The sequence below is a fragment of the Staurois parvus genome, unplaced genomic scaffold (assembly GCF_062004578.1).
Source record: "Staurois parvus isolate SC_StPar_1 unplaced genomic scaffold, SC_StPar_1.0 ptg000270l, whole genome shotgun sequence".
NCBI classification, from domain to species: domain Eukaryota; kingdom Metazoa; phylum Chordata; class Amphibia; order Anura; family Ranidae; genus Staurois; species Staurois parvus.
The window spans coordinates 87,914-110,199 of NW_028318066.1; the positions used below are offsets into that span (position 1 = coordinate 87,914).

General features: G+C 39.5%; 1 protein-coding gene across 1 annotated transcript in view; it reads right to left on the bottom strand.

Annotated features, from left to right (window-relative positions):
* PIK3CB (phosphatidylinositol-4,5-bisphosphate 3-kinase catalytic subunit beta) overlaps window positions 1-22,286 on the bottom strand; it is a 258,840-nt gene that overhangs the window by 79,285 nt on the left and 157,269 nt on the right. The window contains exons 3-4 of the mRNA XM_089681525.1: window positions 3,542-3,720; window positions 2,627-2,852 (exon numbers count right to left, since the gene is read on the bottom strand). Coding sequence (XP_089537651.1) covers window positions 2,627-2,852; window positions 3,542-3,688 — 373 coding nt within the window. The 5' untranslated portion in view covers window positions 3,689-3,720. The remainder of the gene's footprint in view (window positions 1-2,626; window positions 2,853-3,541; window positions 3,721-22,286) is intronic.

Sequence of the window (22,286 nt, forward strand, 5' to 3'; positions counted from 1 at the left end):
AGTCCATTGGTTCAGAATATTTTTTTTCTTGTTTTTCTCCTCTAAAACCTAGGCGCGTCTTATGGTCAGGTGCGTCTTATGGAGCGAAAAATACGGTAATTCTTTCACAGAACTCTGTAAATGAATGACATGGCCGTGTGGGCAGAGCCCCGCAAAGCCGCACCGTTTTTTTAATTCTGACAGATTACACGGGCCGTACAACTTAAATTGCAAAATGAGCATGAGTAAAATGAAAATTTCCATCATGAAAAATAAAAGACCAATAAAGAGGCTTGGGTGGAAGGTTGACACGCTGTTCAAATATTTACAGAAGCTGAGATTTGACTGCAACTTCAGTTCATCATATTAATGTGTGGCTTTCACTCAAGGAAACCTTTGTGTTCAATATTTTTCCTCATGTGTTAATTTTGAATTGTTCAGGTTCACGTTAAAATAAAAGGATTACTTTAAAATAACACTGGAGAAGTAGCCCACGTGCACAATAAATATCAAACTATGCATGCAATGTACATGACAATGCACTTTGGATTTTAGACTGAAAGTTTCATTTTAAAAAGTAGCACACATTACCTGCTTTTCTTAGTAGCAACAGGAGCACTGAACAAGGCAGTACAAACTGATTATGATTTGAAAATTGCAGTAAGGCATAGCCGCAAACTTAGATTTATTTTTTACTGAAGTAAAATTGGTCCTACTTGGGGCAATAAAACAATTTCCAGTGTAGCTTATTAAGACAAAAAAAAAAAAAAAATATATATATATATATATATATATAGTTTAGGGTGTATTTGAAAGTTTGTAAATGTATCACCCGGAAGGATATATGCTTCACATTGAGTTGTATTTACTTTTTTATACAATGCATCTATGTGCCAGAGCATCACCCTTGGATTTTTTTTTACTTGTTGCTACAGGTTACCATACATTTTACACATTCCCTTACTGAAGTGCTTAAAAACTATTTGGCTGAAATTCAAAACACACACACTAAAATTTTAAACTGCAGAAAATACAGTACTTCTTCAGTTATAAAAAAAAGAAAAGACAAACGGTCTCGTAAGGACGAGGTTTGCACTTTTTATTAGACCTTCCTTGTTTTGATTGATATAAAGACTATATGAAGCTCTGTGTGAGATCCAGAGCCAGGTTCCACAGCAGGCTCTGGAAGAGAGCAGGACCTGAGTCAATATGGAAGGGAGGCAGTCTGCAGGGACAGGAGGTTTAGGAAAGGATCATGCTGAGGCTTGGAAGTCAAATGTTCTGTTCTCAATTCCTCTGCCAAAGTCAAGTCAAAGCTTGTCATTCAAGGCAGGGCCTGCACATATCAGGGAGTTGTTGGGAAAACAGCCAATGTTTTCTCATTCTATTCCACTAACCCGAGGACTTGCTGGAGCTAGAATGCTCACATATTACACAACTGTACGTTTATGGCACTGGTGTTATCTGGACAAAACCATTCTTCTGTCAGGAGGTTATAGGGGCATCAACACAATATAGCACATTTTTAAAAAGGTTCTATTCCAAGTCTTGGATTTACATTTCTTTTCTTTTTTTTTTTTTTAACAACTTCCACAACATTTCATATTCCTGATATGTGCCTGCTGTACCATGTACTTGTATGAAAAAGTATCCTGTTCCTTTTGTATTGGACCTTTGTGTGAAATCCCAGGTGATCCTGCCATTCCCTCTGCTTTCCTATTACAAACTGACCGTAATAAGCATGAGAGCACAGTGTAGTCAGTTATCTAGCTATGCTGGGAACTCTGTGTGCTCTCCTCTAATGATCTAATGATCAGGCTTGTCCTCACAACCCCCCCCCCCCCCCCCAAACCTGCAAAACCATTCACCGGGCAGATCAATGTACTGCTGTTTCTCTTCCTCCAACTCTTATGCAGGGGAGAACAGAGGTAATGTAAAAAAGGGAAGATGTATTTATTATTTTTTTTTATATGTATACACAAATGTTTTGCCTTTCAATTTTATTTTAAACTGAATGGGTTGTTTTACAGGGTGAAAGTTCAGAGAAAAATGAATTCCTTTACTAATCTTCCCCCTCAACTGTTCATACCTACCTTCTCAATATTCGGTCAGCTGGGACCAGATGCAAAACCTGGTACTCCCCTGGTATGGGAGGGCATGCAATGATTTCCCCCATGGGCATAGCAATAGGAGTTGCAGGGGTCACAGTGGTAACCCCACTCATGCTCCAGGAGTTCACAAGCCATCAGAGCCCACAAGCTTCAGGTTACGCCTCTGATCTCCCCTATCTACCATGACAAAGCAATGGGTTCCTGAGCAACCAAGTCTCCAGACCTAAGTTGTATGGAGGTAGAGGAATTGACATTAGCCAAATGTAAATGCCAAGCACGCCCCTTACATTAGACTTTTTCACAGTGTGCAAACAGCTTGGCAGTGAAGTGCATAAAAGGCAAGTATAAGTTGCAGAGAGGGCGGGCTATTCTGTATAACTGTTACTCTGGGCAAAGTGCAGATTAAAAAAAACAATACAGACTATCTCCATATCCCGAAGTAGAACTGGTCATTGTACAGTGTTCTATCCTCTTTTTAGGCAAAAGGTGCATAAAATATAGAGATAGACAACAGCTTCCAGCTAAGGGTACATTACCTTTTCCTATTAAGACCCCTATTCTGGAATCTAGTTTCTCTGCTGGGTTACAGCTTTTGGATACCAGTTTCAGGACAGGCAGAAAAGGTCGAACATCACACAGCCGCCGGGTCTCATCCTCCAGTTCCTCATGAACAGCTGTCTGATTGACACACTGGAACATGTAGGAGTCAATCTCCAGGAGCAAGTGGAAAAGGGGGTAACGTTGTGCATGTTTCCATGCAAGCTGCAAACATACAAAAAGGTATCACTAGAGAGATGTTTGCTGGATAAAGAAAACAGGAGATGCAAAGCCGACACAGAACCCTGCATTTGGTGTATTGACTGCCCATGGTCTTCTTTACTGGACTAGGGTACAGCTGGACACACTTATTATGGATATACATTAATCACTAGTTATACAATTACTATAACTAAATATACCACAAAATATGTATCCAGTAGTCTCATGCCTCCAATTCAAGAATGTATACATCAGCAGCTGCCCCTTTGAAATTAGGCTATGAAATGGTGAATGGAGGGGCATGGGGTATAATATGTATGTAACCTCATCAGCATTTGTATAAGTTTATAAAACTTTGCATCTATTTGCATATAGGATGTGCACAAGTGGAGGCAATATTATCTTTCTACAGGTTCATGATGTACTCTATGATTAATAGCATAACAGAGTGACTGTGCTTTCCAGTTTCTGCTCCTCTAAACTCAGCACAAGCCTACTGGCAGATTTCATTACTTTGTGTGAAAAATGTAATCATGAAAATATAGCACAAGTACAAATGTAAAAAAAAAATAAAAAATTATCTATCTATCGATCTATATCTATCTGTCTTACATTTACCTTCAGGAAATCCTTCCAGCAACTTCAAAGACATGGCCACTGAAAATGCACTCTACTACTTGCTAGTACCTCACCTGTTTAATCTGTGATATGGATGCATCCCGAGGTACCACCATCTGAACATAGATTCCAGTGGGGAGTAGAATGTCCACAGTGACATCAGGAAGGAGCTGTGTATCGGCCGCCCAGATGTCCATGGGATCTAACACAGCGGGAGGCATCTTGCAGGCGGTACTACCTGTGAAGCATGGTCCTACAGGAATAGAAAACATGATCAAGTCATAAACACGAGCACTACGTCAAAAAATAATTCTAATTGAGATTAAGTACTAACAGACAGCAGCATTCTCTCTCTTATAAGATATGTACTGTGTGGTGCCATCCTATTCCTACTGATTACGCAGATATCCATGGTAACTAAAATCACAGGGAATGTTAAGAAACCTTGTGCGTTACACAGCCTGACACTTGAGTGGCTGCAAAATGTTAAGTTTCTCTGCAACTAAATTACTAAAAACACTCTGTTTTAACCTGTTTTAATTTGAATGTTTTCATGGTCAACACTATACAGTAACTGTGCCCATATTTTAGGCTTGTGCAAAACATTGTATTGTGCCAATTATAAAAACACATGCAAAAGCACAGTTGTACATATGCATTATAGCAAACTTTAAAGCAAGTATTAAGTTAAGGTATCCATTTTAATGAATAGTTCCATTGGTCCAGCTTGGACTAACGTACAGTAAAGTATGCCTATGTATCTCAAACATGGCTGTTCCCGGGGTAACCTGAAAATTGCTGTAGTAGTCATTATTATAGTGATGGCAGCAGTCCCCCCGAGTCCAGTGTTGAGTGATCCCCTATGGATACTAGGCAGAATTGTAGTCGCTGGTCACTGGATCCCAAAGATTGCTGCCATCACTGTAGTAAGCAGTGACTACTGTGATTTGCAGCTTACACAAGGGTCACACAGGTATCAGATTTGCATATTTACATTAGCCCATGTTGGACCAATAAAACAATGCAAGAAAAATCATACCCAAGCTTCAGCTTTAAAGTCCAGCTCTACTTTTTATTAATGTGAACTGTATGCACAATTCAAAAACTCCTGATAAGTAGACTTACAAACGTGAGCACAAAACAGAAGTTACCACTTTTAAGATACACATTCTCTGATTAAAACTGATACCTTCGCTGTACAAAAGGAGTACTGGGCATGATCACTGCTCTACCTCTCTAATATTTCAATTTAATCATGAGCTATTAAGCTCTATAAACACCAGGCTATGAGCAAAAGAGGCAATCTTAGGAAAAAATTAAGAAAAAAAGGAAGCCTAAAAAGCTTGGCTGATAAGGAGTGTTCAAAATTTAAAAATGCAATATTTAAAATTTACTGGTTAAAAAAAATAATAATATTTTGTTATTATTTGCTAGTATTGTTATACAGTACAAATGAAAAGGACTTTTTTTTTTTGCACAGTCTGTTGTACACTAGTTTATTTTCCGTTTTGTGTTCACTTGTTTAGGATTTGCACATTTAAAGAGACAGTGCACCACTTTCTTTCTTATATATCAATTTATGGTAGTGTGAGAACACTGCAACAGTGGTAGCAGCAGTCTTACACATCATTCAAAACAATATTACACTTTATATATACATTTATCTTTATTTTGTTTAACGTGATAACAGCAGCACACGGCTTTCACGTACTGTATAAAAAGAAAAAAATCAGGGTTAGCTTATTCTTGACTTCAGCAGGAATGCAGTACTGGCACCTCCAGCACTTAATGTATATTATCCAGCTGGCTGCTGGGGATCTATTGTTGCTGGAGAGGATCTATTTTTGCCAGGTGGTCTATTGTTGCTGGGGAGGTCTGTTGCTGCTGGTATATTTATTGCTGCTGGGGGAGGGTCTTATGTTGCTGGGGGTGGGGGGTGGGGGCGCCATTTCTGGGAGGGATTTCCTTTTGAGAGAGAGGTCTACTGTTGCTGGCTGCTGGAAGATAAATTGTTGCTGATGTCAGGGAGCGAGGAGCCAGACACACAAGGAGGTGCAATTAAAGGTAGGTTTATTTACACAGAAACAAGGCAAGAGTCTATGCAAGTCCGATAGCAACAGCGGATGACTTGGTAGGACAGAAGTTCCCCTGCCGAGGTCGTCTTCCAGGATAATCAAGTCGAGAACCAGCGGGAATGGTCGCCAGAGCCGGGGTCAGAAGCCAGGAACAAATGGTCGCCAGAGCCGGGGTCAGAAGCCAGGAAGAATGGTAGCCAGAGCCGGGGTCAGAAGCCAGGAGTCTTAGCCAAAGCCGAGTCGGTATCCAGGAGAGCAAAGTGTTAACTAAACAGGAGCTTGCTTCTGTGCAACAGACAGGACACAAATGCAATGGACAGCTGCAAACAGCAGACTTAAATGTGATAAGCCGCCACCTACTGGGAGGAGCCGCAGAGGGTTGAAAGCATAAAGGATCCCACAATGCTTTGCAGGCCTAAGATGGATGCCAGCACATGGAGCAGCACAAGCCCTGAGGAAAGGTAGGACCTTGATAGCTGGCTATTGGGAGTCTATTGTTCCTGTGGTGGATCTGTTGTTGCTAGTTACAGGGCATCTATTTTTCTGCCTTTTTTGTTAGCAGCAAATTCCAAACAAATCACTTCGCACCACAAAATTATACTTTGTTCTGTATTCTCTGAAAAGAGCTGTACTGGGAGGGGAATAGGGGGTAGAACCAAGGAATGGTGCACAGATGTGGGAAGGGGGTGGACACACTGGGTGACTCGTGGGGGAGGTTCCTGCGGAAAGAAAAAACCGTGCCTGAGATAGCAGGTATATTTTTCAAAAATATAAAAGAAAGGTATTCAATAAGCTCTGTTATCCATTCAAAAAAGAAAAAAAAAGGTGGCTGAGGGGGAAGTCCACCGAAGTACAATTAGTCTACAGGCTATAAACAGCACTATCAAAACAATGCAGCATTAAATTCTGATCAGTTATGAATAGATCAACATAACTAAGTAGACAGGTAAAAAGGTTAACCAACAAATTAACCCCTAAAAGACTGTTAAAGAGTCCCTACCACCTTGGCCCAATACCTTCTCAATTTGGGATGGCGCCATATAAGCTGAAAAAGGGACCCGGATAAAGTCCCGCATCTAGCACAGCCAGGGTCATCGCTCATACTAATTTTAACCAAAAAAGTCAGGAGTACTTTAAACTCTATGTAAAATAAATATCTGCCCAAGTCTATGAGAAGACAAAGATGTTCTGAAGGGACTGTAGAGCTTCCTCCCAAAAATCACCAGAAATAGGGCATATGTCTTCCCCCCATTGAGATTTACATAAAACGGAACCTCAAGCGAAAAACTGATCTAGTAGTTCCTGGTAGGTATCTGAAATCAGTTGATAGCATAGTTACTATAGCATTAACAAGGGACATGGAAAAAAGGACACCAAGGCCAAGTTGGGTTGAGCTTTAATAACGTGCATGAGTTGGAGGTATTGGTAAAACCACTTGGGGTTAATCTCAAATTCTGCCATTAATTCAAAGGACTTTAAAATAACACCGTCATAAATGTTTCAAAGTACGTATTCCCACCCTTTACCTTTTCTGGAAGCCCTGGAGCTTACACATTTCAGGAAATAGGGGATTATACCAAATGGGGGTGTATTTATTGAAGGAAGAAATCCCCAACAGTTTTCAGTTGTGTCCCAGGTTTTAAATATTAAAAGAAAGGGTGGGGAATAATACCTGTACAGCCCTACAGACCGGCATCTCAAATGTATATAAAGGATGGCAACCTTGACTCATAAATGAACAGTCTTCCCGCCTCCTTAAGATACTCTATAAATTCTAATTTTATCCTTGGTGACTTCCTCCTCCAAAAGCAGATCTCTAAATATGGCATTGACCCTTGCAAAGACCCTTGGGGCTATCCATATGAGCTGTGCAGAAAATACATAAGCTGCGGCATCCAAATCTTCTTTTAAACAGATTAATTCTCCCCACAGCAGAGAGACATAGCTTGCACCACACAATACACTGCATTTGAAATTTAGAAAGGGCCAAATATCTCAAATGTAATCTCTGGGGGAGTTACTCCCAGATATTTAACCAAATAGACTACTCTGAGGTGAATCAAGGGAGGCAACGGTTCAGATAGTGGATCTATAGGGAGCAGCATCAATTTCTTCCAACTAATGGCGAGCCAAGAAATCTTCCGAAAGCATTCACATGCTGCACCACCGCAGAAAAGTCTGAGTATTTCATCTGGCTATACATAGGTAGATTAAAAAAGTCTGCAGGTGGTAAAGGCATCCCTAGCCTTGATAGATATCTTTTGCCAAGCAGTCATCAGCTGGGACAAACTAATCTGTTTGACTCCCCCCCCCCCCCCCGGAATTATTTACCTGAGACAAGTGGGTGTTACGGAGATCTGCAGGGTACACATGATTTATCCTTAAAGTGTATGTAAATCCCAACAATGTGCTTCTCTTATTTGCTCCATTTTCATCCATTAAATATACAATAGACGCATTTTCTTTTTGGGCAGTGCAAAAATACAAAATACTTTTGCTCTCAGAAGTTTAGAGCTGTCCCATGTTCTACTCCACACTTGCTGGGTTATTTTAAAGAGCACTCCTAGTTCCTATTCTGGACTACAGAATGACTAGCCTTGAGATGGAGATCTGAAAGGAGGAATGGTTTGGTAGTGTAGCAAAAGACACTGGGTAGGGCTGACAAAACTCAGTCCAGAACAAAAAGCTGTGTGGTGTAGGCCACAACAGGACTTAGTCTAGGTTCACACTAGTGTCGGTCATGTGGTCAAAGTTTGCGCAGGTACAGTAACCCATTCCTTTGATTGGGCTGGTGTGCCCTTGAGAAAAAAATCCAACCCTTTTTTAAAGCAGGAACTACGTGCGATTTTGCCCACCTAAAAATACACCATGTTTTCTGATGCGTAGGGTGGCATTAGAAAGCTAAAGACAACCCCAAACATCTGCAAAAGAGCGTACGGGTTGGGAACACGTGTGGTACACACGGGTTCTTGACCAACACAGATGTGAGCCTAGCCTTTGTGGCTGAATGCAATTTCTGGCAGAACAAAGGGTATTTTTTCCACACTTTTATGGTCTTTAAGGGATAAAACATGGAGAATGCACAGGTATTGCAAATATTTGCTACCTATGTTATTTATGTTGCCTTGACATACATATTAAAAGTACAAAAATGTTAATGTAATTGTGCATGTTAGCACAATGATCTTTCTAACAAAAAAAACAAAAAAAGTCTTCTGGTCAGTTATTCCATAGCACAGAGTTTAGCAAATGTCATTGTAGAATTTTACATACTGCTGTTTTGCTGAATCTGATACAGATTTCTATCATGTCCTACTTCCTGAGAGCTGAGAGGGAGAGTGTTACTATAGTCACATTATCGGCCATTATCAAATTACATTTCTGTGGTAGCTCTGTACAAATACAGTGAACAGTCTTCCTCACTGTTGGCATTTTAAAAACATTGATTGACTGCTTAATGGTTGTCAAACCCAGAACCAGCAGAGTGCCAGTCTCTACTCTGACTTCTCTATCCCACTCCAGTCAGACAGCTGACTGCCTGCCCTATATTCCCATTAGAACAGAACTCATAAGATCAAGTAAAGTTCAGCAAAAGCAAGAAGAGGTGAGTTGGCATAAAATTTCCTTTACAAGCCACGAAACACAGGCTTTGAGTAGCAGCAAGTTTTCTTTAAATAAGTCAGTTTTTAAGTGGAACGAAACTGTATCTGAGCACCACAAAACTGAAAACAATATTTAATAAATTTTTAATATTCAAAGCAAACTCATCCATCCATCTACAGTGAAGGAAATAAGTATTTGATCCCCTGCTGATTTTGAATGTTTGCCCACTCACAAAGAAATGATCAGTCTAAAAATCGAAAGGTAGATGATTTGTAACACAGAGACAGAATAGCAACAAGAAATTCAAAAGAAATGCATGTCTAACAAATTATGCACCAATTTGCATGTTCATGAGGGAAATAAGTATTTGATCCCCTAATCATTCAGCAGGATTTCTGGCTACCAGGTGTCTTTCATACAGGTAACAAGCTGAGATTAGAAGCAGTCTCTTAAAGGGAGTGCTGCTAATCTCATTTTGTTACCTGTATAAAAGACACCTGTCCACAGGAGCAATCAAACAAACAATCAGATTCCAAACTCTCCACCATGGCAAAGACCAAAGAGCTGTGTAAGAATGTGAAGGGACAAGATTGTAGACCTACACAAAGAAGGACTGGGCTACCAAACTATCACCAACCAGCTTGGTGAGAAGGTGACATTTGGTGCAATCATTCGCAAATGGAAGAAACAAAAAACAACTGTCAGTCTCCCGAGGTCTGGTGCACCATGCAAGATCTCACCTTGTCGAGTTTCAATGATCATGAGAACTACACGTGAGGATCTTGTCAATGATCTCCAGGCAGCTGAGACCACAGTCACCAAGAAAACAAATGGTAACACACTACGCAGACAAGGATTGAAATCCTGTAGTGCTCGCAAGTTCCCTCTGCTCAAGAAAGCACATGTCCAGGCCCATCTGAAGTTTGCCACTGAACACCTGAATGATGCAGAGGAGGACTTGTTGAAAGTGTTGTAGTCAGGTGAGACCAAAATTGAGCTCTTTGGCATCAACTTAACTCGCCATGTTTGGAGGAGGAGGAATGCTGCCTATGACCCCAAGAACACCATCCCAACTGTCAAACATGGTGGTGGAAACATTCTGCTTTGGGGGTGTTTTTCTGCTAAGGGGACAGGACAACTGCACTGCATCAAAAGGGATGATGGATGGGGCAACGTACCATCAAAGTTTGGGTGAGAACCTTCTTCCCTCAGCCAGGGCATTGAAAATGGGTCGTGGATGAGTGTTCCAGCATGACAATGACTCAAAACACACGGCCAAGGCAACAAAGGAGTGGCTCAAGAAGAAGCACATTAAGGTCCTGGAGTGGCCTAGCCAGTCTCCAGACTTTAATCAGATTGAAAATCTGTGGAGGGAGCTGAAAGTTAGAGTCGCCAAACGTCAGCCACCAAACCTTAATGACTTGGAGAGGATCTGTCAAGAGGAGATGTGTGTAAACCTGGTGACCAACTACAGGAAACGTCTGACCTCTGTGATTCCCAACAAGGGATTTGCCACCAAGTTCTAAGTCATGATTTGTGAAGGGAATCAAATATTTATTTCCCTCATGAACATGCAAATCAGTGCATAATTTGTTACACATGCATTTCTTTTGAATTTTTTGTTGCTATTATGTCTCTATGTTACAATACACCTACCATTCGATTTTTAGACTTATTTCTTTGTGAGTGGGCAACCATTTAAAATCAGCAGGGGATCAAATACTTATTTCCTTAACTGTAGGTCTCCAAGCTTTATTTTGTAGAGAAACCGCTTTAAGCCCCCCACCCCAACATCCTTAGCATTTCTAGCCGCGACAATCTTGAGTGAAGGTAGATGATTCATGTAGCATTTACATCCTGGAATCCATCTGCCCTTAAAATGATTGTAAACATATTCTTCTTTAAAATAAAAATATTCACCTGCACAGAGAAGCCCCGATCCTCCTTCCCAGGTCCCCGCTGGTGCTCCTGGCTACTCCCCTCTGCTGAGTGCCCACCATAGCAAGCCGCTTGACACAGACCCGCTACCTCCCACCCCCTGCTCCCTCCTCACTAGACCAGTGGTGGGCAACCTTTTTTTTCAACTGAGCCAAATCTCGCCAAAACCATGATTGAAATTTATTTTGAGAGCCACATTTTTAAAACTGAAAATACATCTCCCATATAGTAATTCATCCCCCATAGTAATTCATCCCCCATATAGTAATTCATCCCCCATCGTAATTCATCCCCCATATAGTAATTCATCCCCCATAGCAATTCATCCCCCGTATAGTATTTCATCCCCCATATAGTATTTCATCCCCCATATAGTATTTCATCCCCCATATAGTATTTCATCCCCCCATATAGTATTTCATCCCCCCATATAGTATTTCATCCCTCATATAGTATTTCATCCCTCATATAGTATTTCATCCCTCATATAGTATTTCATCCCTCATATAGTAATTCATCCCTCATATAGTAATTCATCCCTCATATAGTAATTCATCCCTCATATAGTATTTCATCCCCCCATATAGTATTTCATCCCCCCATATAGTATTTCATCCCCCATATAGTATTTCATCCCCCATATAGTATTTCATCCCTCATATAGTATTTCATCCCCCACAGTACTATTCCCCCCCCCCCTCTTCTAGTAAGCCAAGTCCCCCGTGTCAATTCACTTACCTTTTGCGTTCCTCTCGCTGTCTTCCCGCGCCGTTCGGGTCTTCAGGGCGGACTGTGAGAGGAGCCTAGCTCCCCTCCCCTCACGTTCGGCACGCTGCCCCGCCTACACACATCCTGACAGCCACATCCGCGGGCCGGATTAAAAGGTCCGCGCGGACTTTTGGGGCTGCCAACCGAGAGGAGGCAGGGGAGCGGCCGACCGAGAGGAGGGAGGGGAGCGGGCGCCCGGCACACAGAAGAGCCGCATTAGAGTGGGTAAAGAGCCGCATGTGGCTCGCGAGCCGCGGCTTGCCGACCACTGCACTAGACAATTGACAGCAGAGGAGGGGGGGTGCTCAACTGGTTGAATGACTGGGGAACTGCAGAGATTTTTTTTTACCTTAATGTAGAGAATGCATAAAAGTTTAAAAACCTTCAGCTATTACAACCACATTAACTCAGCCAGGAGGGTGTGCTTAACCGAGAAAGGCTCCCCTCCCTCCCTCCAGACGAAAGAAAATAAATGTCCATGTAGACTCCTGGGATGTATGACATCATTTGGCCTATGCCATAAACCAGGAAGCAAATGAATCAATGTAAAAAAACAAAAAAACCCCAAAAAAACAAGTAAATATAAAATATAAAATAAAATAGTGTTGCGCTCCCAAACCTCCAATTATTATATTATTATTTAAATCACTTAATCTCTATCCTAAAAATCATATGATAGGAGAAATGTGTATAAAAAATACCAATAATTAAAAATGATGTCTGTGATTAATCATAAATTATAAATACTGATAATCTTATGCTTTATATCAATTCAAATTAACCTAGTGCATAAATGAATAAAAACAATAAAAAATGAAAAAAATTAAAAAAATTTTTTTTGAAAAAAACGTCCCATATAATAAAAGTGACTTTGTGCTGAAAAATCTTCAATCTATATTGATTATATATCCGTGACTGCTTGTGAATCCTCCCAAAAGTGAAGATGTACGCTCACCTCATTGGAAGCCTGCAATTAGGCTATATAAGCATTCGGTTCTCCTCCCTTGGAACCTACTTGTTAGGAACTCTTGCTTTGAGATAATAGATATCCGTAATAGACGATATGTGCTGTGGATCACTTCTCCAGAGGATGCAACTCCTCTATATTCACATCTCCATGCGGTTCTCCACATATAAAAAAAGATCTCAACATGGTGCTTTATCTTTTATAAAGATCGGCTTTATTTGCTCAGAATATGGCACTCACATATATTGTATTCCGACAGTGGTAACTCGAATACGATCCGAAACTTCCGCTGACTGTCGGAGCTGTACACCCGTGGTCCGGCAAACGAACTGACTCCCTCCGAGTGACGTTACAGTCCCACCCCTACGCGTTACGCCACTGGTCACGTGGCTTCATCAGGGGGATTTGATTGGTCCGTCACTCGCACATTGCCGGCTTATAAAGCACGGCTCAGCCATTTTAATGACTATCTGCTGGAGGCAGCCATTTTCCTGGAGGTAAATCTAATTTGAAGACGCTGTCTTCTATTGCTACATGTGATAATAGTAACACTTTAATCATCCCGGAGGGGTACATAGTAGCACAATTCCGCAGTCAGCGTGGATATAGCCAATCTACCCAATAACATAAATATGCAATATATAGCAATGATGGTACATCCATGTATGGGGTAAGCAAACATTAACAAGAAACAAAACATATAAAATTACATCAATAAATATAATATTTTAATATAAAACAAATTGTTATTAGAAATAAAATAAAATAAAAGTAATAAATGCTAAAAATAAAATTTAAAAAATATATGTAAAAAATATATATAAAAAATATATAATTTATACACACCTATAACATAGTGTGTAAATAGATATGCCAATTAATGATACATGTATCTCTAATGACAACCTAGCTATAATAACACTAGGAAGTGCCCTATCAAAAACTGGCTTGATGAGGTGTATGAGGAGCCAATTAGAACAGAATACCGACCTGATCCTATTCCGATGTATCTCCACCACACCCCATCAAACCTCTAGATAATCATAAAAAGGACTATATTATAGGTGGTAAATCTAGCGTGTATTAACCTAATCTAAATATCACTGATAAAACATGATAAATCAAAATCCTTATTTAATCCTCCTGGCGCTAAACTACCCAACTCATAAATCCAAAAGGATTCCTTTTTACTTATTTCGCGTACTAGATTATCCCCCCTCCAGTGTGAATAGTGTTTGGTGATACCCCAAAATTCTATTTTATCTATATCTTGATTGTGGTGAATTTTAAAATGTACTGATAAGTGATGGTATTTGAATCCAATATCTATATTGTGTACGTGTTCTTGCATACGTTCTTTAAGACTTCTCTTTGTACGACCTATGTATAGATAATTGCAAGGACATTTTAAGGCATACACTACACCTGTACTGTCACAAGAAATGAATTGATCTATTTTGTATTGTTTACCATTCCTCGGATTTGTAAATGACTCTCTACATCTTGGATTCGAGTGTGTTTTTCTGCAACTGTAGCACCGACCACATTTGTAAAACCCAGTTCCACTAAAGAAACTTAAGGTGTTTTTCAAAGTTTGGGGGGGTTCTAACACATTTTTAACTACTCGATCTCGAATGTTTGGTGCCCTTTTATAAATGAACCTAGGTTGTTCTTTAACAATATTTTTCAAGGTTTTATCAAGTTGGAGTATATTCCAATGTTTATTTATAATTTTTTGAACATCTCTATATTGTCTATTATACGGTAATACTATAGATAATTCTTGTTCTCTAACCTTTTGTTTCTTCTTCTCTTCTAACAATGTTGTTCTGTCTATGAGTTTTATTTTACTTCTTTCATCCAATATAGTTTCTTTCTTATAACCCTTATCTACAAATCTTTGAGCAAGTATTTGGCTTTGTTCTCTATAATCTTCAATATTAGTGCAATTGCGTCTCAACCTGAAAAATTGTCCCCTTGGTACATTTTTGATCCATGGTCTATAATGGCAGCTATTAACGGGGATATATGAATTACGATCAGTTTTTTTGAAATAATTTTTAGTTATTATACCTTCATCTGTATTCACTAATGTAAGATCTAGAAAATTTATTTCTTTATCATTGATGTTCCAACTTAATACAATGTTTTTAGTATTTAAATTTAAATTTTGGTAGTAATCAATGACAATGTATCGCCTTTCCACAATATTATGATATCATCAATAAATCTGCCATATATGGCTATATTGTTGTTTATATTGGTGAATACTACTTCCTCCTCCCATTTTGCCATGTACAAGTTAGCAATACTGGGTGCAAAACGGGCGCCCATGGCAACACCCCTTATCTGCAAGTAGTACTCACCCTTATACCAAAAATAGTTATGGCTGAGACAAAATCTAATGCATTTAATCAGAAATTTAATTTGTTTCTTAGAGAGAGAAGAATATTTATTCTTGCAGATAAGGGGTGTTGCCATGGGCGCCCGTTTTGCACCCAGTATTGCTAATATATTTCAAAAAAACTGATCGTAATTCATATATCCCCGTTAATAGCTGCCATTATAGACCATGGATCAAAAATGTACCAAGGGGACAATTTTTCAGGTTGAGACGCAATTGCACTAATATTGAAGATTATAGAGAACAAAGCCAAATACTTGTTCAAAGGTTTGTAGATAAGGGTTATAAGAAAGAAACTATATTGGATGAAAGAAGTAAAATAAAACTCATAGACAGAACAACATTGTTAGAAGAGAAGAAGAAACAAAAGGTTAGAGAACAAGAATTATCTATAGTATTACCGTATAATAGACAATATAGAGATGTTCAAAAAATTATAAATAAACATTGGAATATACTCCAACTTGATAAAACCTTGAAAAATATTGTTAAAGAACAACCTAGGTTCATTTATAAAAGGGCACCAAACATTCGAGATCGAGTAGTTAAAAATGTGTTAGAACCCCCCCAAACTTTGAAAAACACCTTAAGTTTCTTTAGTGGAACTGGGTTTTACAAATGTGGTCGGTGCTACAGTTGCAGAAAAACACACTCGAATCCAAGATGTAGAGAGTCATTTACAAATCCGAGGAATGGTAAACAATACAAAATAGATCAATTCATTTCTTGTGACAGTACAGGTGTAGTGTATGCCTTAAAATGTCCTTGCAATTATCTATACATAGGTCGTACAAAGAGAAGTCTTAAAGAACGTATGCAAGAACACGTACACAATATAGATATTGGATTCAAATACCATCACTTATCAGTACATTTTAAAATTCACCACAATCAAGATATAGATAAAATAGAATTTTGGGGTATCACCAAACACTATTCACACTGGAGGGGGGATAATCTAGTACGCGAAATAAGTAAAAAGGAATCCTTTTGGATTTATGAGTTGGGTAGTTTAGCGCCAGGAGGATTAAATAAGGATTTTGATTTATCATGTTTTATCAGTGATATTTAGATTAGGTTAATACACGCTAGATTTACCACCTATAATATAGTCCTTTTTATGATTATCTAGAGGTTTGATGGGGTGTGGTGGAGATACATCGGAATAGGATCAGGTCGGTATTCTGTTCTAATTGGCTCCTCATACACCTCATCAAGCCAGTTTTTGATAGGGCACTTCCTAGTGTTATTATAGCTAGGTTGTCATTAGAGATACATGTATCATTAATTGGCATATCTATTTACACACTATGTTATAGGTGTGTATAAATTATATATTTTTTATATATATTTTTTACATATATTTTTTAAATTTTATTTTTAGCATTTATTACTTTTATTTTATTTCTAATAACAATTTGTTTTATATTAAAATATTATATTTATTGATGTAATTTTATATGTTTTGTTTCTTGTTAATGTTTGCTTACCCCATACATGGATGTACCATCACTGCTATATATTGCATATTTATGTTATTGGGTAGATTGACTATATCCACGCTGACTGCGGAATTGTGCTACTATGTACCCCTCCGGGATGATTAAAGTGTTACTATTATCACATGTAGCAATAGAAGACAGCGTCTTCAAATTAGATTTACCTCCAGGAAAATGGCTGCCTCCAGCAGATAGTCATTAAAATGGCTGAGCCGTGCTTTATAAGCCGGCAATGTGCGAGTGACGGACCAATCAAATCCCCCTGATGAAGCCACGTGACCAGTGGCGTAACGCGTAGGGGTGGGACTGTAACGTCACTCGGAGGGAGTCAGTTCGTTTGCCGGACCACGGGTGTACAGCTCCGACAGTCAGCGGAAGTTTCGGATCGTATTCGAGTTACCACTGTCTGAATACAATATATGTGAGTGCCATATTCTGAGCAAATAAAGCCGATCTTTATAAAAGATAAAGCACCATGTCGAGATCTTTTTTATATGTGGAGAACCGCATGGAGGAGATGTGAATATAGAGGAGTTGCATCCTCTGGAGAAGTGATCCACAGCACATATCGTCTATTACGGATATCTATTATCTCAAAGCAAGAGTTCCTAACAAGTAGGTTCCAAGGGAGGAGAACCGAATGCTTATATAGCCTAATTGCAGGCTTCCAATGAGGTGAGCGTACATCTTCACTTTTGGGAGGATTCACAAGCAGTCACGGATATATAATCAATATAGATTGAAGATTTTTCAGCACAAAGTCACTTTTATTATATGGGACGTTTTTTTCAAAAAAAATTTTTTTCATTTTTTTCATTTTTTATTGTTTTTATTCATTTATGCACTAGGTTAATTTGAATTGATATAAAGCATAAGATTATCAGTATTTATAATTTATGATTAATCACAGACATCATTTTTAATTATTGGTATTTTTTATACACATTTCTCCTATCATATGATTTTTAGGATAGAGATTAAGTGATTTAAATAATAATATAATAATTGGAGGTTTGGGAGCGCAACACTATTTTATTTTGCGTTTTGCCACATTGGTAGTTATGTGCTAGAGGTTGCGATCCTACTTTAAAGTGTTCAATAAGGAGTTTTTTTCTGCTTTCTGGCTCGCAAGACATTTCAAATATTTTAAATATAAAATATACCTTCCTATCTATTTACTAATGCTAGCAGCATAATGTTTTAAACATATTTAATACTAATTGAGAGAGTTTAGTTACGCTTTAAAGAATGTATAGATATTAGAGAACTACTATATCTATTAGCACTCTTAGCGATGACTCCAGTACAATCATTTAGAGTAATTGGTGGTGTGGCATTTACATTCCAATTAAATTATAATTCACATTGTGGTAGTACTTGTAACTAAACAATTCAGGATTATAGGAATAATGCAATATGAAAAGAATCACTGCCTTTTTGAACTGCTGCTTGCCCCAGTGTGAAAGGGGTTAACACGTCACAAAGTCATGAGGCAACACTAATAATATCACTTCCCTTAATTGTGTACAACAAACAAACAACATCATGTCTGATAAACAGAGCTGGCATTGTCCAAGACACAAGGAGTAAATCTGGTCCTCAGCCAATGCACTATAAAAGGCAAAGCTCCCACAATAAGAGTGGGCAGTAAAAGAATATGCAAGTCTCAGAAAAGAGGGATGACAGAGCAACGCAGCTGTAGAGGAAAACACAACAGTGTAACATTGTGCAGGAGACAACTCATCAAAAAAGCACATCAAACTTCCGTAGCTGACATGTCAGAATTTAGGTCTACCTTAGTCCTTCATTCCTTACCCGAGATCATGCAAAACAATTAATACATTTTCATCCAACACAGCATTTCTTTCTTTCTTTCTTCTAATGTGCAAACATTGACATATGCCACGATCACAACTTAAAGACCTAGTGTCATGAAATCACCTTTTGATCCATACTTTTGAGAGCAGGTGAGGACCATCACTGTAGTTTTACTCACTCATCTCATAGGAAAACATTTGAAAGAGGCACAGTGTATTACACCTATAAACAGGATGCCATCCAGAACAGTTCGCTGTGACTGACTCACCTCCCTGGTTCCAGTTCTGCGTGAGCACAGTGCCCTCCTACCCACGCAGACAGGCGCTTGCAGTACCTGATGCCTGTTACATAACTCCTAGACTGCACAGAGACAAAAAGTGTGAGGATTCATATCAAGCCTCTGGCAGACAGCTGCAGATGCAAATGCAGTATTCGAATAACATTTTCCTAACTAGGTCCAATTAAGTGCCTGATCATTCCACCATGAGATTCTGGGAGACTCGAGAGTTAATGCCGCATGCAAAATGTCAATAAAAAAAAAACATCTATAAAAAAAAGGATTTCCCACATGCTACTGAAAAGGGTTACATGTTGAAGTCAGCTGTATAAGGTAGAACAGTGGGTTCAGGAGTTTTCAGAGGAGGAAATAATGGATTAAAAAAAAAAAAAAAACCCCACAGTGAAAGGACCAACTGTATTTAGAAACGCACTAATCGCATACCTGCTATACAACGTAATCAGTTACAAAATACAAGTAAACTACACACTCTAGGAACCCATGCTTTGTCCTACAGTCTTCCCTTCCTTCCCACACACTAAATCACCTTCAGGCTAGCAATATCAATTTACTGTCATATATGAGAATATAATATAATATAATGAGTGAGATTGTTTCAATGCTAAACTAGGAAATGTAGGCAGAAGGAATTCACCACTTGAGCTGCATTTCCACTGGCATGCAGAAGAAATATAAACCTTGGAACAAGAACAATTTAAAGCAGAATGGTGCTCCCACCCCAGAGACCTACCTTGGCTGTGTTTTATTTGTTTGTATACTTGCATCTCCAAGATTGTTTCAGGCAGTGAAAGGACATAGCCATAAAAAAAAAAAAAAAGGCCTAGTTACTCTCCTTACTTTTCCCTAAGGATTTATGTCAGGCAGACAGGCAAGTGATATCATCAGGTGCACATCCCTCTCTAAACACACTGAAAAAGAATAACCCACCTGATGCTCCTTTCCTATGATATATGGCTGATCTTTAAATCACTTTTATTGTAATTTTTCTGTCCAATAGTTTATTATTTTTAAAAGGAACAGCTAACAAGTAAAGATACAGCAGATATAAGTATTGCACGAAGACCAACAGTACAGAGTAGTACTACCAACAGCTCAAAATAGTACAATACGTTAGGAAGAGGGCAGTGTAACAAACCAGCTCATCAGAGCTGGAAGCGGAGTTCTTTTTTCTTGTTCCTTCTGTTATTTGAGGTATTCCTGGATCATTCCTCACATCCCCCTTTCCAGTCCTGAGAGACCAACGTTATCTCCTGACAGATGGTGGGGGTCAGCCCAGGAGAAACATTCCTGGTGAGGCCAGCAGGCTGGGAAAACTATCACCTTTCTCACCTACATCTAATACGGCCACATTTCTCAGAGGGCTGGGAAGCATTGACCCAAAATGGCGTAAGCCCACACATTATCAAACTTACCAGAGTAATTGCACATTCCTCAGGTCAACCGTATGTTTCATGTCATGTATTATGAAGCTATAGTTAATTCAGTTTCCCACTGACCACTCCCAAAACGTGTAGTAAGAGCCCCCCTCCCCTTTGAGAGGGACTTTTAAGAAGAGACAAGTGAGTTAGAGCACACACACACACACACACACACACACACACACACACACACACACACACAGAGATCTCCCAGCAACATCGTAACAAAAGGAGATCAAGAAATCACCCTACTCTACAACTTGGATCTGCAAACCCAGGCATATGGGCAACTAACTTAACCCTGTAATCGTCTTCCTAATTATCTCTTTGCTGTGTCTTTATATACATATATATATATATATTTTTGTGACATCTTTGTAAATATTGTATCGCACCTGTTGACCCTTTTAGTAATAAATCTTTCTTTCTGAAAGTGTTAAACTGTTTCTAAGCGCTTACTTGCAATTCACAAATCCCTGTCTTTGAAGAGACGCTACTGTTTGGTATATCTCTGTATAACAGGTCCGCGGGCCATGCTATATAGATCAATATTTCAATCATTATAGTGTATATTTGATAACGGGAGTTTCCCAGTCTCCGACAAAAGTGGTGGTGGCAGTAGAGGGTTAGTTGCGTAATTAACCCGACCCAGTAACAAGCGCATTTAGGCTGCAGGCACCGATTGTAGTCCATTAGCTGGGCAATCGCTGTGCTGGGTGCAGCTGAGTGTGGCCTTGTTACGCGCGTCACACCGCGGTTTCAGATCGGCCGGTCCTTCGGTCACGAGTTTGGTGAGAAGGTCTGGGGTCTGACGCCGTGGGCATGACATATTACTGTTAGTCACGGTCGTGCGATTGTCGCCTGTTGGTGGCGGCGACCGTGGATCCGTGACAGGCAGTATGTGACCTCAAGGCTCTTTCATACTGCCAACATAAATCTACAGAAAAAGAATTGTAAAAAGAGAGAAGGGGGGAAAGAATAAGCAGGAAAGGGGGAGGAGAGTTGAATGGCATTGCAGAATTCATGGAGGCTTCCCTCAATATCAGATGACGGGAGTTGCTTCTCATAAGGTGTAGTCAGCAGTTGAAATCTGGGCATAAAGTTTGAGACCCACAGAGCCCACATTTTGTGGATATTACACATACTGTAGTGTCAGTAAATTTATAGGTCAACTTGTTAGTAGTTAGCATCCAACGCACCTAGGATTTTACTGCCTCTAGGTAAAAGGGAAACAGACCGCTAGGCTCTAGCTAACATTTGTTTGGTAGCTGTAAAAATGCAGGCTGCAAGTCTGAAGTGACGCTTGGAAAGCCCAACTAGTTTCAAGTTGAGCAGCACCTCCCCAAGTAGCATTTAAATATCAACACCAAAGAATACTTTCAGCATATCATAGACCCCTGGGTCCATGAAGCACAAAAAAAAAAAAAAACACACACAAGGGCAGGTCAACCATATGCAACGTAAACATTAGTGCCTGGTTCTAGACAGCCACAGAAACAGGTCCCTTCGTGTCAGGGCTTGTAATGTGAGACCCGAGTCGGAACTAGATATCAACGGTACAATAGTTTATAAGCATGACTTGGTGGCTTCCCAGACTTGCTGCCATTGTTGTGGATCCAGGGTGATACGGAGATTCGATTTCCATTTCTGCATGTAGACATGATGGGGCGAGGAGGAGCCTGTGACAAGTTTAAAGTATAGAAAAAGAGATCAAGACCAGAGAATGAGGGTCCTTACAGCAATACTTTTCAAAGGGTATCATGGTTATCCCTTTACTAGGGAGTGGGATCACAGAATGTAAGAAGTATTTGACTTGTAAGTGCTGAAAATATTCAGTCACAGGAAATGGATTCTCTAGAGCAGGGATGTCAAACTGGTGGCCCTCCAGCTGTTGCGAAACTACAAGTGCCATCATACCTCTACCTTTGGGAATCATGCTTGTAACTGTCAATCTTGCAATGCCTCATGGGACTTGTAGTTTGGCAACAGCTGGAGGGCCGCCAGTTTGACACCTGTGCTCTAGAGTGTGAA